Below are 18,875 nucleotides of genomic sequence, written 5' to 3'. Positions count from 1 at the left end.
ACAGAAAATCAAAAGTGATAAAGTGATATGCGCAAAGTGTTACAGTGTTGCGTTCGAGGGTTCGTTTGTTCCTGCCAGTTGTTCACCTTGTCCGATACCTCTTACAAGCTCCCAAGCCCAGGGGAGAAGTAATGTCGAAGGACTTATGGGTTCCACAGGTCTTGATATACGAACAGACGTTTCCCTCCGTGGTTTCGGGTGTACAGTATCTACACACGTTGCCGACGTGATCACCCCACCCACACAAAGACGAGAGAGCCCATTTATTCCTCGTCTGCAGAAGAGGTTTCTCGCAGAAACCATGGACCAAATCTTGCAGCTTTTAAGTGCAAGTCGGTCCCTTCCGCGCAAGTCCAACGGCCTAGGTGTAGCCACTGGGTCAGTTCGGACTCGCTCCAGTCATCCGACGCCTGCACACCTCCCAAGAGAGGCAAGGTGGTACCGCAACAGGCAGTAACTCCGTCTGTTGCCGCACCAGCTGTTTTAGACCCTCAGTCACAACGGACAGTAGCTCCGTTTGTTGTTGTCTTTCATAGACCCTAGTGGTCCATGCTGCAGACTATACAGTCTCAGCTTGCGGCATTCATGCAGGAGTATCATGCTGAGAAGGTTAACACTGCACCTGTTAACCTACAACCCGCCGAGGTTGTGCGCTCAGCAGATACTGCGGCTGCCTGCTCCCACACTCCACCTGTGAGAGCTCCACCACCGATGCGCAGTCCACCCTGCCAGACGCATGTTCTTGCTGCTCCATCCGTTGACATGCGTGAGCTTCCGCATCAGCAGTGGGAAGGTGCTGTAGAGCTGCCAGGTTCCAGCACTATGCGGCTTTCTCCACAACCCATGCAGCATGCTCCGCATACCATACAGCATGCTCCGCAACCCACCGCAGCCACTCCCATGCTCCAGCACTCTGCTTTTGTTGTTGCCAGCTCCCACACTCCGACTGCGGAGAAGGTTGACGATGCACCCGTGGGCCTACACCTCCCACGGTTGTGCGCCCGGCATGGCTTCCTGCTCTCACACTCTTGTTGTGAGAGCTCCTCCACCCATGCACAGTCAACCCTGCCAGATGTATGATGACTCCCACACACAGAGCACTCCGTTGCCGTGCGTGAGCTACCACAAGCTGCCGTGTTTTGACACGGTGTGTCAGCCTCCGCAACACACTGTGGTTACCGCCACTCGCCCGCAGCAAACTAGTCAGTCAGGAGTTGAGGCTTCCCCACACAACTTTGGTTGTTGCCATCTCACAGACTGTCAAACAGTTACATGACGTTGCCTTCTGGTCTGCTACTTATACACCAGTGCTGTATGTCCTCACGCTCCTGTTGTGGTTGACAGTTCAGTTTTTGACAGTTCACAGACTGTCAAGCAGTTTCATAACGTTGCCTTCTGGTCTGCTGCTTTTGCACCAGTGAAACCCTCACTGAGAGAACCTAGCTTTTCTCGGATATGGTTCCTGTAGATGAGAAAGTGCTGTTCTCCCTCCTTCTGATATTCCCTTGAGGACTCTGTCATTTGGAGAGGAGCCTTAAGCTGCTTAGCCTCCTATGGACTTTAATTTAAGCATAACATGCTTCCAGGGAGGGTAAATGGTTCCGCTTCAGTCGCTAACCCCGTCTGTTGCCACACCTGCTCCCTTAGACCTTGGGCTTTGTTGCAAGACATGCAGTCCAAGCTTAGTCCTTGTTAGAGGATTTTTTACGGAGAAGAACCTTCTTGCCAACGACCTTCCTACCGGTTGGTTGTACGCCCTGTTGACGCTGAGGTATCCTACTCACGTCCGCCAGTTGAGATGGTTCCTCCACCGGTGCGACCCAGTGTGGGTTGCCAGTCGCACGTTGACGTTAAGCTACTCTCGGAGGTGGTTGTGGACGTTCAGTGTTTCACTGGGAAGACGTTCAACAGCCAGCAGAGGTGACTTGTTGTGACGCAGTGCGGCAACCTCAGCAACCCGATAAGGGGTTGTCTGTACTACCCAGACAGTCTAGATAGTTTCGGGTTGTCGCTGTACTTCCTCGCATCCCCATGGTTGACAGTTCACAGACTGTGCAGCAGTACCATGATCTTGTGTCCGGCTCCGTCACACATCCACCAGTGCGACCGGATTCAGCGAGTCAGACGTTGCCCACTCCGTTGCCGTTTCCTCATCAGTTTCGGATGAGGAACCCTCTGATGAGGACATGGCTGAACAAGAAGATCAATCCCCAGCCCTGCTATCCATCCAGAAGATGCTGAAGAAGGAATACGGCCCTGTCAGGCTGTGGATGAGTCTAGTTAGGACACTGTCATCCGTGGTTCAATTGGTGTCACTTGGAAGACTTCACCTCCGTCCTCTTCGGTTTCATCTAGCTCTTCACTGGAAAAGGACGAGACGCTAGAAGCGGTCTCGATCCCGGTTTCCGGAAGATAAGTCTGGTCTAACCTGAGGAAAGGACTTTATCAACCTTTTATAGGGTCTTCCCCTGACTGTTCAGACCCCCAACCACGTTCTCTTCTCAGACGCATCGGACGTAGGCTGGGGTGCGACCTTAGGCGGTAGGGAATGCTCGGGATTATGGAACTCGAGTCAAAGGACAATGCATTTTAACTGCAAGAAGCTTCTGGCAGTACGTCTGACCTGGAAAAGCTTCAGGTCTCTCCTTCAAGACAAAGTAATGGAGGTCAACACGGACAACTCCCTGCTTTGATGTTCATCTCCTAGCAAGGAGGGACCTACTCTCTGACATGGTGCGAGTTCGCTAGTGACCTCCTCTCCTGTTCAACAGGTCTAGACTTTTCACTAGTAACAAATTTCTTCCAAGGCAACTTGAATGTCTTAGCAGTTTGTCTCAGTAGGAAGGGACAATAATTCCAACATATTGGACCCTCCACAGAGATGTATGCAAGAGACTTTGGGTCACCTGGGGCCAGCCAACCATAGATCTCTTCGCAACCTCGATGTCCAAGAGGCTCTCAATACTTTGCTCACCTATCCCGGACCCAGCAGTGGTTCTTTTAGATGCCTTTCTACTAGATTAGTCTCATCTAGATCTATATGCATTCCCTCCGTTCGAGATTGTCAACAAGGTACTGCAGAAGTTCGCCTCTCACGATGGGACAAAGTTGACACTAGTTGCTTCCCTCTGGCCCGCGAGAGAATAACTTACCGAGGTACTTCGATGGCTAGTAGACGTTCCCAGAACTCTTCCCCTAAGGGTGGACCTGCTACGTCTGCCACGCGTAAGAAGGTACTCCAAGGCCTCCACGCTCTTCGTCTCACTGCCTTCAGAGTATCGAAAGACTCTCGAGAACTAGAGGTTTTTCGAAGGAGGCAACCAGAGCGATTGTTAGAGCAAGGAGAACATCCACCCTTAGAGTCTACCAATCGAAGTGGGAAATCTTCCTAAACTGGTGCAAGTCAGTATCCGTATCCTCGACCAGTACCTCTGTAACTCATATAGCTGACTTCCTCTCATATCTGAGGAAAGAGCGATCTCTTTCAGCTCCCACTTTCAAGGGTTACAGAAGCATGTTGGCATCAGTCTTCCGTCACAGAGGCTTAGATCTTTCCAACAATAAAGATCTACAGGACCTCCTTTAGTCTTTTGAGACCACGAAGGAGCGTCGTTTGGTTACACCTGGTTGGAATTTAGACGTGGTTCTAAGATTCCTTATGTTAGACAGGTTCGAACCACTTCAATCAGCCTCCCTGAAAGATCTCACCTTTAAGACTCTTTTCCTGATATGCTTAACCACAGCTTAAAGAGTCAGTGAGATTCATGCCTTCAGCAAGAACATCGGATTTTCATCCGAAACGGCTACATGTTCTACATCTTGGTTTTCTAGCCAAACACGAGCTGCCTTCTCGGCCTTGACCAATATCGTTCGTTATTCCAAACTTATCGTATGGTTGGAAATGAACTAGAAAGAGTATTATGTCCTGTAAGAGCTCTTAAGTTCTATTTTAAAAACCTTTACGGGGCCCGTCTGAAGCTTTATGGTGTTCAGTTAAGAATTCATCTTTGCCTATGTCAGAGAATTCTTTATCCTATTATTTTCAGACTGTTAATACGAGAAGCTCATTCCCTTCTGAATGAGGAAGACCAAGCTTGGCTGAAGGTAAGGACACACGAAGTTAGAGCTGTCACAACTTCCGTGACCTTTTAATAAAATAGATCTCTGCAAAATATTTTCGACGCAACCTTTTGGAAAAGCTAATCAGTGTTCGCGTCTTTTATCTTAAGAATGTCCAGTCTCTATACGAGAACTGCTACACTCTGGGACCATTCGTAGCAACGAGTGCAGTAGTGGTGGGGGCTCCACCACTACAATTCCCTAATTCCAGAACCTTTTTAATCTTTCTCTTGAAATATTTCTGGGTTGTCCGGAAGGCTAAGAAGCCTTCCGCATCCTGGTTGATTTGGCGGGTGGTCAAATTCTTTCTTGAGAAGCGCCTGGATTAGAGGTTGTGATGAGGTCCTTTAGTATGGGTTGCAGCCCTTCATACTTCAGCACCTAGGAGTCGCTCAGCATCCTAAGAGGATCGCTAGGCTCAGTAAGGAAGACGTACTTATAAAGGCAGAGTAATGGTTCAAGTCGACTTCCTTACCAGGTACTTATTTATTTTATGTTTGTTATTTTGAATAACGGCTAAAATAAGATACGGGATACTTAGCTTCTTTGTTAACATGTATGCTGGTCTCCACCCACCACCCTGGGTGTGAATCAGCTACATGATCATCGGGTAAGATTAATATTGAAAAATTTTATTTTCATTTGTAAAATAAATTTTTGAATATACTTACCCGATGATCATGAATTTAAGGACCCGCCCTTCCTCCCCATAGAGAACCAGTGGACCGAGGAGAAAATTGAGTTCTTGTTGACAAGAAGTACTTGAGTACCTACTCACAGATGGCGCTGTTGTGTACACCCCCACCTGTATAGCGATCGCTGGCGTATCCCGACCGTAGATTTCTGTCGGGCAACAGAGTTGACAGCTACATGATCATCGGGTAAGTATATTCAAAAATTTATTTTACTAATGAAAATAACATAATTATCGTTTGTCATTCTTGTATCAAAACTGTGTAGGACTAACAATATTATAACCTAGCATATATACCATTACTGTAATTAATGAAAACATTTTTTTATTCTTTCATTTAATTTTTCATTTTTATTGGCATTCATTAAAAGGTAACATCAAAGACAATGATTAATTGTTGAAGTGTACTAATAAACTACTAGTATGCACCTTTGTGACTAATCTTTTCACCACGTGTATGTCATGATTATTACAGTCCTACATTTGAAAAACCTCCCACAATGTGTTTTTTTAGTTCCATTTCCACATGAGTTCAACCAATTTATTGCAACAGTGAACATATTAGTTTGTTATTCCCAAACAGACTGCTCTAATTGACATGTATCCATATATAAGTGGATGATTATGCACACATTCTGTTTAAGGATTTACTTGGGGGAAAATACTATGGCTGAAATTGAAATTGCGTGAATTTACAACCGCAAGAACGTAGAATTTTCAACGTTTGCACGAACTTCCATGCCTGCGAAATGAAATAATACCACAGTAGCAGTTTTTGTTCTTGCTAATGTTATCAGAATTTTTTAGTACAGTATTTGAAAAGCAATATTTGTATATTTTTATGAACATTAGTAAATGAATTTTGCAGAACTTAATTTTCTCTCAAGCAACATCACCATTGAAACTTTACTTTTCCTATCTCTGTTCTTTTGGTGCAATCGTTAGGATTATAACAGAATTTTATTGTCAACAGAGATTGTATGTTGCATCTTCCCGACAACTGAAACGTATTGAGTCTGTTTCTCGCTCACCTATTTATTCCCACTTCCAAGAGAGTCTTCAAGGTGAGGAGTATGTAGTTGTACAGTGTATAGCTTTGTAGTTCTGTATGGTTAATATTTGTAATATTGACAGCAATATTTAGCAGAATAATGATTATTCCTGCTTTGAGTATCAATATTTACAAATGCGCAATAGTGATTTTTTTTTGGCTTTTTAATCACTATACAGTACTGAAAATTTCTTGAAATACAGGAATTTAAATGATCTTTTTCTTAAAGTGATTTATATTTTTTAGGAATTTATTACCTCATATATGTTTTCAGGTTCATCAACCATCCGAGCATATGGGAGGCAAAATCAGTTTATTGCAGAATCTGAAAAGAAAGTAGATTTTAATCAGATATGTAATTATCCAAGTGTTATGACCAACAGGTATGTACAACATTATATATTTGAATTGTAATTTGCTTGTTAATGTCATTGGATATACTTCTGCTTACAGTGTTCCTTGTGGGGTACACTATTAACTGCACCTGAGTTCCCTGAAATGTATTCTCTTATACAGGTGGCTTGCAGTCCGACTAGAATTCATTGGCAATGTGATGACATTCTTTGCCACACTGTTTGCAGTGATGAGCCGAGGTTCTATTAGTGGAGGAGTTGTTGGTCTTTCAATCAGCTATGCTTTATCTGTAAGTTTGCATCTAAAAAGGAGTACTGTTTTTTATATAGTGTCATTTACAGCGATAAATATGAACACATTTGTGTATGCAAAATTATTAATCATAATGCTTTATAAAATATTTCTTTTTCTGATCTTTAGTTCTTACATTTCCAAACTACTGTGTGAAAATTGTTTAACCATATCACTAAAAGAGTACATTAGATCCTTGCAAATCATGTGCAAGTTGGGAAAAGTCTTGTCATATAAGCCAAATTTTAGCTTCTTTAGGTAGACAAGTCACAAAAAAATAGCTTTGAACAACTTGTACAATACATTAGTTATTTTGATAATACAAACTTATTTTTATGTATATGGGACTATTGAATATTAATTCCTATAACTGATACTGATGATTTAGGAGGGAAATTTAAACTTGTACTGTGAAGGAAAGTAGGCCAGCTTAGCAAAAATTCAAGCTGTATTTTTTTAACTAAATATCATGAGTCATCAAGATTCATCATAATTTTTTGGGTATGAAAACACCTTAGTAATATGTAGCTGTTACATTTTGTGATGTTTAAAAATTTATGAAGCCTTCAGTACAAGGCCTTGAGAACTTCAAAAGTCTCAGGATCTCAGTAGGAGTTTATTTTCAAGAAAAAATTTATATAAATTCAATTCCCAATTAGGAATATGAAGGAATGAATTAAAAAACAAAGATGGCATAGGTGGATGATGGACAACTTTAATAAGTAGGATTCCCTTGCCTTCCTTTATTTCTATTATATACTTTATAATCTTATATTTACTTAAAGTTTTACTTACATGTTAGTTGCCCCTTGACTCATCTTCCCTTGTTAAGATTCATAGCTCTGTTTTATTTAGTACTCTGTCCTTTTGTTCTTACATCCTTTCTGTGTTTGCCCTTCTTTCAAGATTGACTAACCCTTATACAGTGGAAATAATTTGCCTTAAACTTTGAAGTTTTAAACTCTTAATTCTTTCATTTACCCTGAAAGAAATTGCATGGGTGGATGGTAGCAAAAATGATAAATGTATGTAAAGTCTAGGCTTTTTGAATAGAAAAAATGTTTATTGTAATATTTCCCCTTAGTGTTAATTCTTCACTCTCACCTAGGTTACGCAAACTCTTAATTGGTTGGTACGTATGACGTCCGATGTTGAAACAAATGTAGTTGCTGTGGAACGTATTAAAGAATATACTGAAATGCCCCAAGAAGCACCATGGGAAATGCCAAATAACAAGCCTCACAAGGTAAGCATTATTGTTTCATGTGTCTTGAGAAGTTGACTAGTGTTAACACAAAAAATTGTTAAGAGTTGAATATTCTGTATTGCAATAACCACAATTATGTTCTAACTGCTTTACCCCCACCCCCACCCCCCGTTTATTTCACATTTAGATGTTATTGATCGAAAGGGGTGTGATTGGTTTTATAGGTTGAAATGATACAAAATTGTGAGTGTACGTATATGATTGATTGATTTGTATTATATAGTGCTGAATGGCCTTTGATGCCCCAGTGCCTGGCTTGAGGCATGAATTTTAAAATTCAACCCAATCCTAATATTTTGTATACACTTTTTTTTATGGAAATCCATGAAATTTGAAAGGAGGCAAGTGAAGATATTCTTACCCCTGTAGAAAGGTATTCATATAATATTGTCTAGTATTTGTTTTTCAATTAGTAATTGTCTTAGATTTCAGTATAGTGTACTGTATGTTATGTTTGTGAGTTACAATTGTATACCATAGGGGAATGAAGGAAAATAATATGCTAGAAGGAATGCAGCAAAGAATCCTGATGCCATTGTGCAAGGAACATTTAAATCAGTATACCATATGATGAGGTAATAAGAAAATTAATTTTGATAATAAGGTTGATTATTTGAATACTCATCCCCAGTGTAGAAATTTATGGTATTGTATGGCAAATAGCATTGCGTGAGTAAACTTCCAGTTTATGAAGTCAAATTGAGTTCAACAACCTCTTGACATCACTAAGCTGTGGGAGGCATGTTGGAATTACTGTAGATGAACCCCAGGTAACTATTGAAATAATTATAATATTAGAATTCATTTTATTTCAATGAATTGTGTCTAAGGCTGTGAAGGAAGAGGGAAAGAGATTAATCAAAGATAATCTAAACGTTTACCTCAATCAACTTGACAAGATTCACCTTTAATTGTCAAAAGCTTAATGATTGCCACCCAAAAGCTAGAGAGAACTCCTCTCATCCTTTTAAAATACTGTACAAAATAATTTCAAAATGAGGAAGACTAAATATGCCATTACCATGAGGCCATACAAACCAGTATGAACTTTATAGGCATCCAAAATCAATATCAGAGGCTGCTAAAGGCTTATTTAAAAGTTTTAAATCTGGCATAAGAGGTTTTATACGGCATACAACATTATTAATGATGGGACAGAAATGTTGCTCATCTGCGCTTGAGCCAGCGGTAGGAGGGTGGTCGTTTGGATCCAAATGTTTAACCTAGTTTTCTAACCTGGAATGTGACATTCTAAAAGACAAAACTGGGTTATGTACCAAAAGAGCATTTACCAGATGCTACACCAGAAGTTTGCCTAGGGTTCGAAGCACGGCAGTTTAGGCTAGGAATGCTGCCACTCCCAAAAGGAGCATTACCCTTCAGGAACTACATGAACAAAGCAAACTTTTCCATAAATATAGAAAATTGAGATTTAAGAACATCACTACAAACTTCAGAGAGCCTGGTACTAGCCTGAACAGTAACATCCCCACTGTTACCTAAATCCACTAGCCTAGTCTTATCTGGATTCTCCCCTGATTTGATATCTACTTTTTCTCTTATTTTTAGATTCCTTCTCACCAACCCATTTAGACACTAGCCTGACTTATTCTTACGTAAGAGTATCAGTCTGGTAAATTCTCACATTCTGAACATCTACGGTTTAAGTCACATTGTTTGTCATATAGCACATTGTTGCCCCTGACATGTGACACAAACCAAATGAACATCTGTATCCTCTAGCAATAACCCTCCTGAGCAAGTAACACGCAACCACATTTCAAAACCAGTAGAAGATATCCCTGATTAAGTTTAAGGTAAGTAACACCGGTACAAAAAGGTTTGATCTGGAAAGGCAGAACGTATAAAAGGCCGTCCGAACAAAACACGATCGACAAGTAAACTGAGGACTTACACAAGCAATGCTACTTGCCATTCAGTGCTATATATTTGCCAATGCAGTAGTCTACTAGGGGAGAGATGGAAAATTGGAACTATTTTTTTTATGATAAAAGTCGATGCCAGTGAGCTTCGAGGAGGAAGACAGATGAACCTCGGGTGAACTTCATTGACGTAATGGATTTTCTTTCATAGCATAGAGGAGGGTAAAGCAATGATCCTTCACTATTTATTAAAGTGATTAAAGGATAGTACCTAAGTTTAAGGATATTATTCATGTGAATTTTAACCCTTTTACCCCCAAAGGACGTACTGGTACGTTTCACAAAAGCCATCCCTTTACCCCCATGGACGTACCAGTACGTCCTTGCAAACAAATGCTATAAAAATTTGTTTTTCATATTTTTTGATAATTTTTTGAGAAAATTCAGGCATTTTCCAAGAGAATGAGACCAACCTGACCTCTCTATGACAAAAATTAAGGCTTTTAGAGCAATTTAAAAAAAATATACTGCAAAATGTGCTGGGAAAAAAATAACCCCTTGGGGGTTAAGGGTTGGAAATTTCCAAATACCCCGGGGGTAAAAGGGTTAATAACATGAATGAACTTTAGTCATACACTATTCAAAAGTAAAGTATTTGTTTTGCTTAAATTTCCACATGAATAAACTATTTGTTGAGAAATATATGGATACATTTGAAATCAAGCTAAATAGCTTGATTCATAGTTTGAAGTGAAGTATTGAAAACATATATTGAATTCTCCCCCGAGACATTTTATTGACCAACCAAATTTTATTGTGTGTGAAAGTTCATTTAGGAATACAAATATGACATCTATGTTCACTTGCTCTTTCTGTTAAAACTACCCTGTTCATCAATCTGTATATATTAACATAATTATAAACACATGCACTGCCATTTTGTTTTTGGGATTTATTTCATATAGCTTAAGATATGTATTATATACTTGGGTGTTAATCAGAATTTAATTTTTCTATTTTAATTACTGAATTGAGTCATATAAAATTATCTTTCAGGAGAAGTATCATCTTTCTGTAAAAAAAAAAAAAAAAAAAAAAAATACCAATTCAAGGTATCTAAATTGGAATTTACTATTTTATCTATTTTTGTGAGGTGCATTTAATTGTTCTCAATTATTTTTTAGGACTGGCCAGAGGAAGGAGTTGTAGAGTTCAGAAATTACTCGACACGATATCGGCAAGGACTCGATCTCGTGGTGAAAAATATCAACTGCAAAATTTTAAAAGGGGAAAAGGTAATGATTTCAAATATCCATTTATTTTTTTATGAAACTGTTTATAATATTCAGGAGAGTAATTACTGACATGATTGATGTATATGTTGTTGATTCTACTTTCAGATTGGAATAGTTGGTAGAACTGGTGCTGGTAAATCATCGTTGACGCTTGCTCTGTTTCGTATCATTGAACCAGCTGGTGGAGAGATTGTGATTGATAATGTTGACATTACAAAGATAGGCCTTCATGATCTAAGGGGAAAGCTCACTATTATTCCACAAGTGAGTTTAAAATATCTATTATAAGGAAATCATAATGAAAGTAAAAGTGATGCTGGCTGATAGCATCAAAATTTGATTTTTTTCTTTACATGACATATACTTAAATTAACTTCTATGTGTATCTATTGCTTTGGCTAAAAATTGGGTGAGGATCATAGAAATAACAATTACTTTGAAAACAGATCTTTAGATATTTCTCCAGCATAAGGCAGAAGATTCAGTATGGCTGTATAGCCCCTTAAGAATATTCCTCAGGATCCAGCATCATTTAGCAAACATTTTTAAATGATCACAGATTTGTGTTTCATAATTTCTCATTGAAAATTTCTCTCAGGATCCAGTATTGTTTAGTGGAACACTTCGAATGAACCTAGACCCCTTCGCCAAGTATGAAGATAGTAAAGTTTGGTCAGCATTGGAGCAAGCTCACCTGAAGGAATTTGTTAGTGGTTTAACATCTGGGTTGCAACATGAGGTCTCAGAAGGCGGAGAAAACCTGAGGTAACCTTGAAAACATCTTTTAGAACATTTACATGTTATGATTTACCAGGTCATTGAACTATGGATTCTCAAATTCAATTTAAAGTTATGAGTATGGAATACTGCAAACCTTTTCTAGCCATTTCAAGTAAAGGAAAACAATTTTGTACCATTCTTGATAATTTGCTTTACCACTATCCCTTACACCTGTTTGGAATAGTGTATGATAAGTCTCTTTGAAATCAATCAAAGTCTTATTTAAATTGAATCTACCAACCTCCTCTAAGTATGGCAGGGTTGAAATTTTGGTATACTGTAATGTTAATTTTCTAATTTTTAGTGTCCTTGTTGTACAGTTAAACTTTAATATCTTTTGATGCTTGAGGTTGGTAGAAATATTTAGTTTAATTTTGTAGAATTATTTTTTGGAGGGATTTTCATGACAACAAAATTATATCACTTCTTTTGTAACAGTGTTGGTCAAAGGCAGTTAGTATGCCTAGCGCGTGCCCTCCTTAGGAAGTCCCGTGTTTTAGTACTAGATGAAGCAACAGCAGCGGTTGATTTAGAAACGGATGACCTAATCCAGCAGACTATCAGGAGAGAGTTCTCTGACTGCACAGTAATTACCATTGCCCACAGACTCAATACCATTATGGATTCTACAAGGTATGTTAAACTTTCTGTTATGATTTTATATTTTTTCTTGTTTAATGTTACTAGCAATACTATTAATGTAGATTGACATCTGCTAAAGACATTTAGGTAAAAAGGAAATTTAATCATTGATTATTTCTTTTCAGAGTGCTTGTATTAGCCCATGGTGAAATCAAAGAATTTGATAGCCCGTCAACACTTCTTGCAGATAAGAACTCATTATTTTATGGGATGGCAAAAGATGCAGGACTTGTTTGAGAGTGGCTTAATATTAGCTTTGTGTATTTTGTTAAAGAAGCGATAATTACAGTATTAAGAATTAAGGTGTATCAATTTACTAAGGCATTGCATATTGGTTTGTATGCAGAGGATGCCCAACAAATATTTTATAAAGAACATCTTGGTGATTTAGTAACTGGCTGGTTCTTAGTAGATAGAATTTTTTGGAACCTATTAATTAATTTATTCAAAATCTATGGTTTGTTACATTTATGAATTACTTCATATTTACTTCTGTCTGTCATTCTTTTATTTTGATGTTATTTTTTTTCTAGTTGTGCATTTCTTTGGACCTCCCCTGATGTTCATATTGCATCTTTTCCAGAAGCTTAGTTAATGATGTTTTCCTCTTAGCATATTGTAAAATTTCCCATTCTCTCTCCTTTCTGTAGATACATACCTGTAGTAAAGCAATGAGATATGCTAGCAGTTAATGGCCTGAAGCAAACCCCCATGAGTTCTTTGTTATTCAGTTTTTCTGTCGATTTGGCAATCATAAGACGTAACCCCTTCCAGGTTGTGATAAGTTTTATTGCCTATTAAGTTATCTTCCTCTGGATTTGTTAGCATTACTACACAGCGATAGTAATGTCTTTTAAATTTCCATTGTGAGGAGTACATTTGCTTCACTTTTTCACTCAAGAAAAGTATATTTCAAGTTCAAGTGCTTGAAACTTGCTTTTAGTTAAAAGGGAAATCCAGAGAAGACTAGACTAATACACTTAACCAGCCAAGTTTTGTTAATGGCGAGCCTTAAAAGCTCTCAAGTTATTTAGCTTATAAGGCCGGTGAGTCTTCACTTGTAGGCTTTAAGTCAGACTTGCCTGCCCGGTTACTTACCCTATCCTGACTACCATAATCAGGTCTAGTGGTAGTAGTGTTTCATTCAGTAAGGCTTCTGAATGTTCACTGATCCTTACAGAGTCGAGATCATCTTGCAGAGCCTTGCAGAGCCTTGATTTCATTAGTTATTTTAGATCTTTCTGCTGTTAAACACTTGCAATCCTACATAGTCGCTCTTTTAGGTATGTACATTGCAAGGCTCAAGAGCAAATTGGTAGTCTGGATCCTTACATCCCTCCTTTCACTCAAGTAAGCGTCCTAAGCAACTGTGTTTTTCATTTGTCAGTGGCATTTCATATCATATGATTGTCTTAGCTGTTTAAGGTTGTTGATGATGTTCCAACAAAAGCTAATTACTGTAGTCATATCATGTTTCGGATAGCAGGTCACTTCGTTCGCTTGTATGATCGGCTAATAGGTCATCATGGATTAATGTTAGTTGGGTCAGTGTTGACACCTTGTGATTTTAATACTGTAACGGTTCGTGCTTTGAAGAGGACTTTAATGTTAAAACAGTATTAGGTTATTTCTATCCAGTGAAGAAGTATAGTTGAGACAAATACTGAAAAAAAGTGAGTTAAATCACAGAATAAATGCATAGCAATTACACTAGAGGTGCCGTTGCAAAGGCTATGCACTCTCATCCCTGAACTTGCGCTAATGCGCAGCAGCTACATTGCCAGTTTTAGACAATGGACCTGAGGGATAAAACCAAATTTGTTGAAATATAGATCTTTTAAATCATATTGCTAAAACTCTCCCAATAAGTTTTTTAAGGCAAGTTCTGATTCTGTTATTTCCTCAAAATAAACTGGAGGCAGCTGCTTCCAAGTCTACAGTATATATTATACCTGTCAATTGCCCTTGCCTTTGTGGATAGAGTCCTCAAGTTATCACAAAAACTAAGAATGGATGATGATGATTCTGGTCTTATTCAGTCTTTAAGTCATCTATACCTCAAAGACTTTTTGACTTTTGTAATAGTAATCAGTTACCTAATCTTGTTTCTAGTCCTGGTTTTCAAGGACAGGTATTTCCCATTCTATTACTGGCTTGTTGTAATAGATTTCAATGTAATTTCTTGCTTTTCGAGCCCATCATTACAGCTAATAAGTAATACCTTTAAATGTAGGGTTTGTAATCCAATTTACTAAAGTATTGTTGTATGTTGGTAATAATGTGTAATAGATGGCTTACTTTAAGCAGAGAATCATAGGCTACTAGTTTACAGGGAGAATGATTTTGTTAGTCATATTTAGAATTAATTGCCATGAACTCCTTTTGTGGAAGCTCTGAAAACCAATTAGTTTTTGATTCAGGGTGATATTTCAGGCCTAACATGCACTGTTCCAAACCATAGCCTAACTCCTCAAATGGTAGCTAGTAGTTCTGATGCACCAATCAGTAAAGCTTCTGATGGTACGTGGCACCTCCTAGTTTTGAGATCCTCTCATAGAGCCTAAAATTCTTTACTTACACATGACCCTTCTGCTGCAAAACCATCTCACCCGCAACATTTCAATTCACTCTAGAAGAACGAGATGGTAGCTTGGATCCTTATATCCCTCCTCTTTCTAAAGTAAGTGGTTTTAATCAACCAATTATCCCTTATGTACCGAGATGGTAGTCTAGATATTTAATCACTCATGATGAAATAGGAGCTCTTTACGGCTCTTATTGTTTCCTGGTTGTTGCGGCAAATCCTATGATTCCCTCAGCCAAAATTTTTGCTTTTTGAATAAAGATTCCTTAAATTTGATTGATTAGATCTTGCTTGAATGGCTGTGTTGTTCGCTTGCAAGCTCGAGTACTAGCTCTTCTCGTATTTTTTACTCTCTTATGGGGTAAATGTAGGTATTATTACAGTACCTCATTTGATTAAAACAAATCTCTTCATCTCATACACATCATTTCCTGTATGTTGTAAGAAGTCAAATAGAAAAATAGTTTAGCTAGGTCTTTAAAATGCGTTATTAAAAAGACTATATTTAAATTATTCTTCAAGATAAACTATACAGTATAGTACTGTAGTGTCTTATTAAGTTACATAAGGTACATAAATTGAGTTTGTTTTGGGTAAGATATATGAATTATCCTAAATTCAGAGGAAGGCTGGTAATTCAAGTTCCCGTTTAGTGCTAAAGCCATATATTCTGCAAGAGAGATCATTGCCAGTCTAGTCCTGGAAGATGAATGTTCAAGATATTAGAGCTAAACCTACATCTCCTAAATTTTGCAGAACTGAATCTTTGGAAAGAATTCTTGCATAATGTTAGGGTTTGCTGAACGTTATATTGAAGAATCCTGGCTTTCTTATTAGACTGCTGGACTCAAGATCCTGTAGTTGTTGCCAGAAATATGGTCTTTTAATTTTTTTTATTTAGGTTAATTTATAGTTTTCTTATTTTCTAACTATTTCAAATATCTTTAGAAAATCAATCTGGATTCCCAGTATTTCAAGCTATACGTTGAAATCGCTTGTTCTCATCAACCTAAACCAGTTGAGTCTGGAATTTTGATTATTTTATGCAACATTTTTATTTTAATTTTGACTTAACTCTTCCCTTCACTGTCATCCTACCTCCATCAGAGTATGGGAGTCGGCAATATGAACACTAAGGGAGGTTCATAGAAATAAACCAAATTTCAATAATAGAATTTATTTCTATACTCACCTGATGTCCATATACATGCCCACCCTCTTAACATGTAATGTCGAGAAGTAAGGAATAGTTTCGACTTTGAACTGAATAACAAAAAATCCATGGTGCTTTGCTTATTGCTATTAACCCACTAGTATCCCCCATCAATTTACTAGAGGTGTGTGTGTATAAAGAAAATTGGAATTTTTTTAATTATAGGGGTAAACATCGATAAACTGAGCTTCTGGGGTAGAAGTAAAATGAACATCAGGTGAGTATAGAAGTAACAAATTTTATTATTCAAATTCCGTTTTTACTAATTTCCCTTTCGTGTTCTCATTTATACATGCTTATCTATCACTCATTTGACTTGAGCATTCATTGAAGGAGTACTGAATTTATTTTCTTTAATTTAGCTCTATTCTTGTATTGCACAAGATTAATATTTATAGTCTGTATTTTTGTTACTTTTAGCTTTTTGTGCAGTTTTTAAGCTTCTACCTCATCCAAGAAAATACTTTGTTTATTTTTTTCCCACATTGTATCAGAATCATTTACTGAATAGAATGAACTAAATGAAACTTAATGTATGTACAGGGTGTATTTTTTAAGTGAATGAAGTGAAATTTTGGAAGTTGACCTTCCTCAGGCCTTGAAAATCTAGTGCTGATAGGAAATAGATGGTAGTAGGTATAGCGGAAACAAGCGGAACAATTGGGTGTTTGTCTTGGATATATTTTAGATGTACACTGTATTTAAAAGAATTTTTGGATTATATGAATTTAGTAGTATATTTGATTTAAATTATTCAATTTACTTGGACACAAGATATTTGTTTTATTTCTTATAAGGTCTCTAAAACCTTGCACACAAAATTCTTTAGTGAATATCCATGTAAAACAGAATTTGTTTTAGGTAGGACCAGTATAGCTTTTTTGTCATTTAATCCTAAGGTATTTGAAAAAGAAACCTGAAATCATTAAAGGATGTGTTATCCAACCTTATGAGAATTGAAAATTTAAGATTTAGTTGTCTGGTGTCTTAATATTGTACTTTAATAATATAATCTATGAATGGAAAGGTTAATTCCAGTTTTGTCTTCCTGTATTAGTTTGAAAGATTCCTTGTCTAAAACATTGAAGGTTAAACAAACTTTTTGGGCTTATGAAGCATGAATTTTCTTAAAAATTGTCTGTTGGTAATTTTAACTTCTTACAAAGCTGCATACTAAATACTCGTCTCTTTCTAAGTTCAAGATATTTTCTTCAACTTTCTGTACATTGCCATTATATTTTTTCCTTTTATGATTTAATATTTACAATTTCTTTCTTCTCTACTAGGACTGCAATCCCTGTTAGGGTCCAATGGCTTGTATCATTCTTGAGGCTCTTCCATCTAGTGTTGTAATAATGACGATAATCATTTTGAAATGAGTGCGTGCGAGTCTTCACTATTGAATCTTTATACAAGTAATTGTTTCATCTTTATATCAGTGTTTCTTATCACCATTCTAGACAATTATGGGATCAGATAGACTTAATGTACTGTCATGTTATTTTCATCTTAAAGTTGTCCATTTTTTTTCCTTCTTTCCAAAATGATATCCTTCCTTTTCCTAAGTCGTTTTGTTTGATATTCAGTTTTCAAGGGAATATTTTTCTTAGGTCTGATTGGTAATGAAGCCAAAATAGTCCAGTAACTCAAGTATATGAAAAACTTACTTAAAAACATACTTGTACAGTATTGTTTTCCTTTTCTTATTGGGGACTTATAAGTACCCGGTAGTTATAGTTTTGGATTTCTGCTATGTATTTTTTTTAGCACTGTACAATTCTAGATTAGATATAACTGTGTTCAATTACATGTTTTTTTGTAATGTATAGGAGTTTCATGTTTTCTTTCTAATCTTAAATTAATTAACACTAAATTTAATCAAATTTACATACAGCATTAGAATTTTTGTATAGTTTCTCTAAGGACTCGTGCTCATATAGTTTTTTTTTGTTTCAACTAAAGCATTAAGATGCATAGTTTGGCTAAGGATATTCATATTGATATGATCTTATACAATCTTTTGTGTCCAACCAAAGCACTAAGTGATAATTTTTATATCTTTGTACTTACAAAATGTATTTTTATCTATACTTACAGAAAAAAATAATAATTTTGACAAAGTATTATGTAGTGATGTGTACATTTGATCACTTAATGTTATAATAGTAATTGTTTTTATGTTCTTTTCTTTACTTTCCTTCATGCTATCAATCCTGTCCTTTTGTAAGTGTTGTGTAGAATCCATTTTTCCATTGCCTATTAAAAACCCACTCGAAATTGAACCAGCCATAAGTGTACGAAAAATGTCGCCACTGTGTTCTCAGATGACTCGTAAGTTCGTGTTACACTTTTGTAACGAAAAACTTTATACACCGACCTGCAGTTGAAAAATAATTACTTATATCTTATTAAACCATGATACATCTGTGATGCATAGCTTAAAACTGCCAAAGTGGAATTATTAATATTATTTTTAAGTAGTATTTTCCCATATATTTACTGTAGATGTAGGCGGGTGATTGTTATTGCATGTCTCAATATAAGGATGTTTCTGGGTCCATGCTTGATCAGATAATCCTTTTAAGTAAAATAAGTTATTATGAATCAGTAATAGTTATGTAGATTGTACTATCCCAACCAAAATTGCCTTGTATTAGGGTAAAATAGCATCCGTTAGGTGCTTTTAGTTTGGTTTATTTTAT

General features: G+C 37.1%; 1 protein-coding gene across 2 annotated transcripts in view; it reads left to right on the top strand.

Moving 5' to 3' along the window:
• Positions 1 to 13,576, top strand: part of LOC137648775 (multidrug resistance-associated protein 1-like) — a 118,505-nt gene extending 104,929 nt beyond the window's left edge. For both annotated transcript variants that reach the window (XM_068381911.1, XM_068381910.1), the window contains exons 23-31: positions 5,787 to 5,877; positions 6,139 to 6,247; positions 6,381 to 6,507; positions 7,618 to 7,755; positions 10,844 to 10,954; positions 11,060 to 11,218; positions 11,553 to 11,719; positions 12,173 to 12,367; positions 12,502 to 13,576. In XM_068381911.1, coding sequence (XP_068238012.1) covers positions 5,787 to 5,877; positions 6,139 to 6,247; positions 6,381 to 6,507; positions 7,618 to 7,755; positions 10,844 to 10,954; positions 11,060 to 11,218; positions 11,553 to 11,719; positions 12,173 to 12,367; positions 12,502 to 12,613 — 1,209 coding nt within the window. In that variant the 3' untranslated portion in view covers positions 12,614 to 13,576. The remainder of the gene's footprint in view (positions 1 to 5,786; positions 5,878 to 6,138; positions 6,248 to 6,380; positions 6,508 to 7,617; positions 7,756 to 10,843; positions 10,955 to 11,059; positions 11,219 to 11,552; positions 11,720 to 12,172; positions 12,368 to 12,501) is intronic.
• Positions 13,577 to 18,875: the final 5,299 nt, after the last annotated feature.

Source organism: Palaemon carinicauda, chromosome 10 (genome assembly GCF_036898095.1).
Source record: "Palaemon carinicauda isolate YSFRI2023 chromosome 10, ASM3689809v2, whole genome shotgun sequence".
Lineage (NCBI taxonomy): Eukaryota > Metazoa > Arthropoda > Malacostraca > Decapoda > Palaemonidae > Palaemon > Palaemon carinicauda.
Note: the sequence above shows the minus strand (reverse complement) of the source record. Positions and strands in the feature narration are given on the sequence as shown.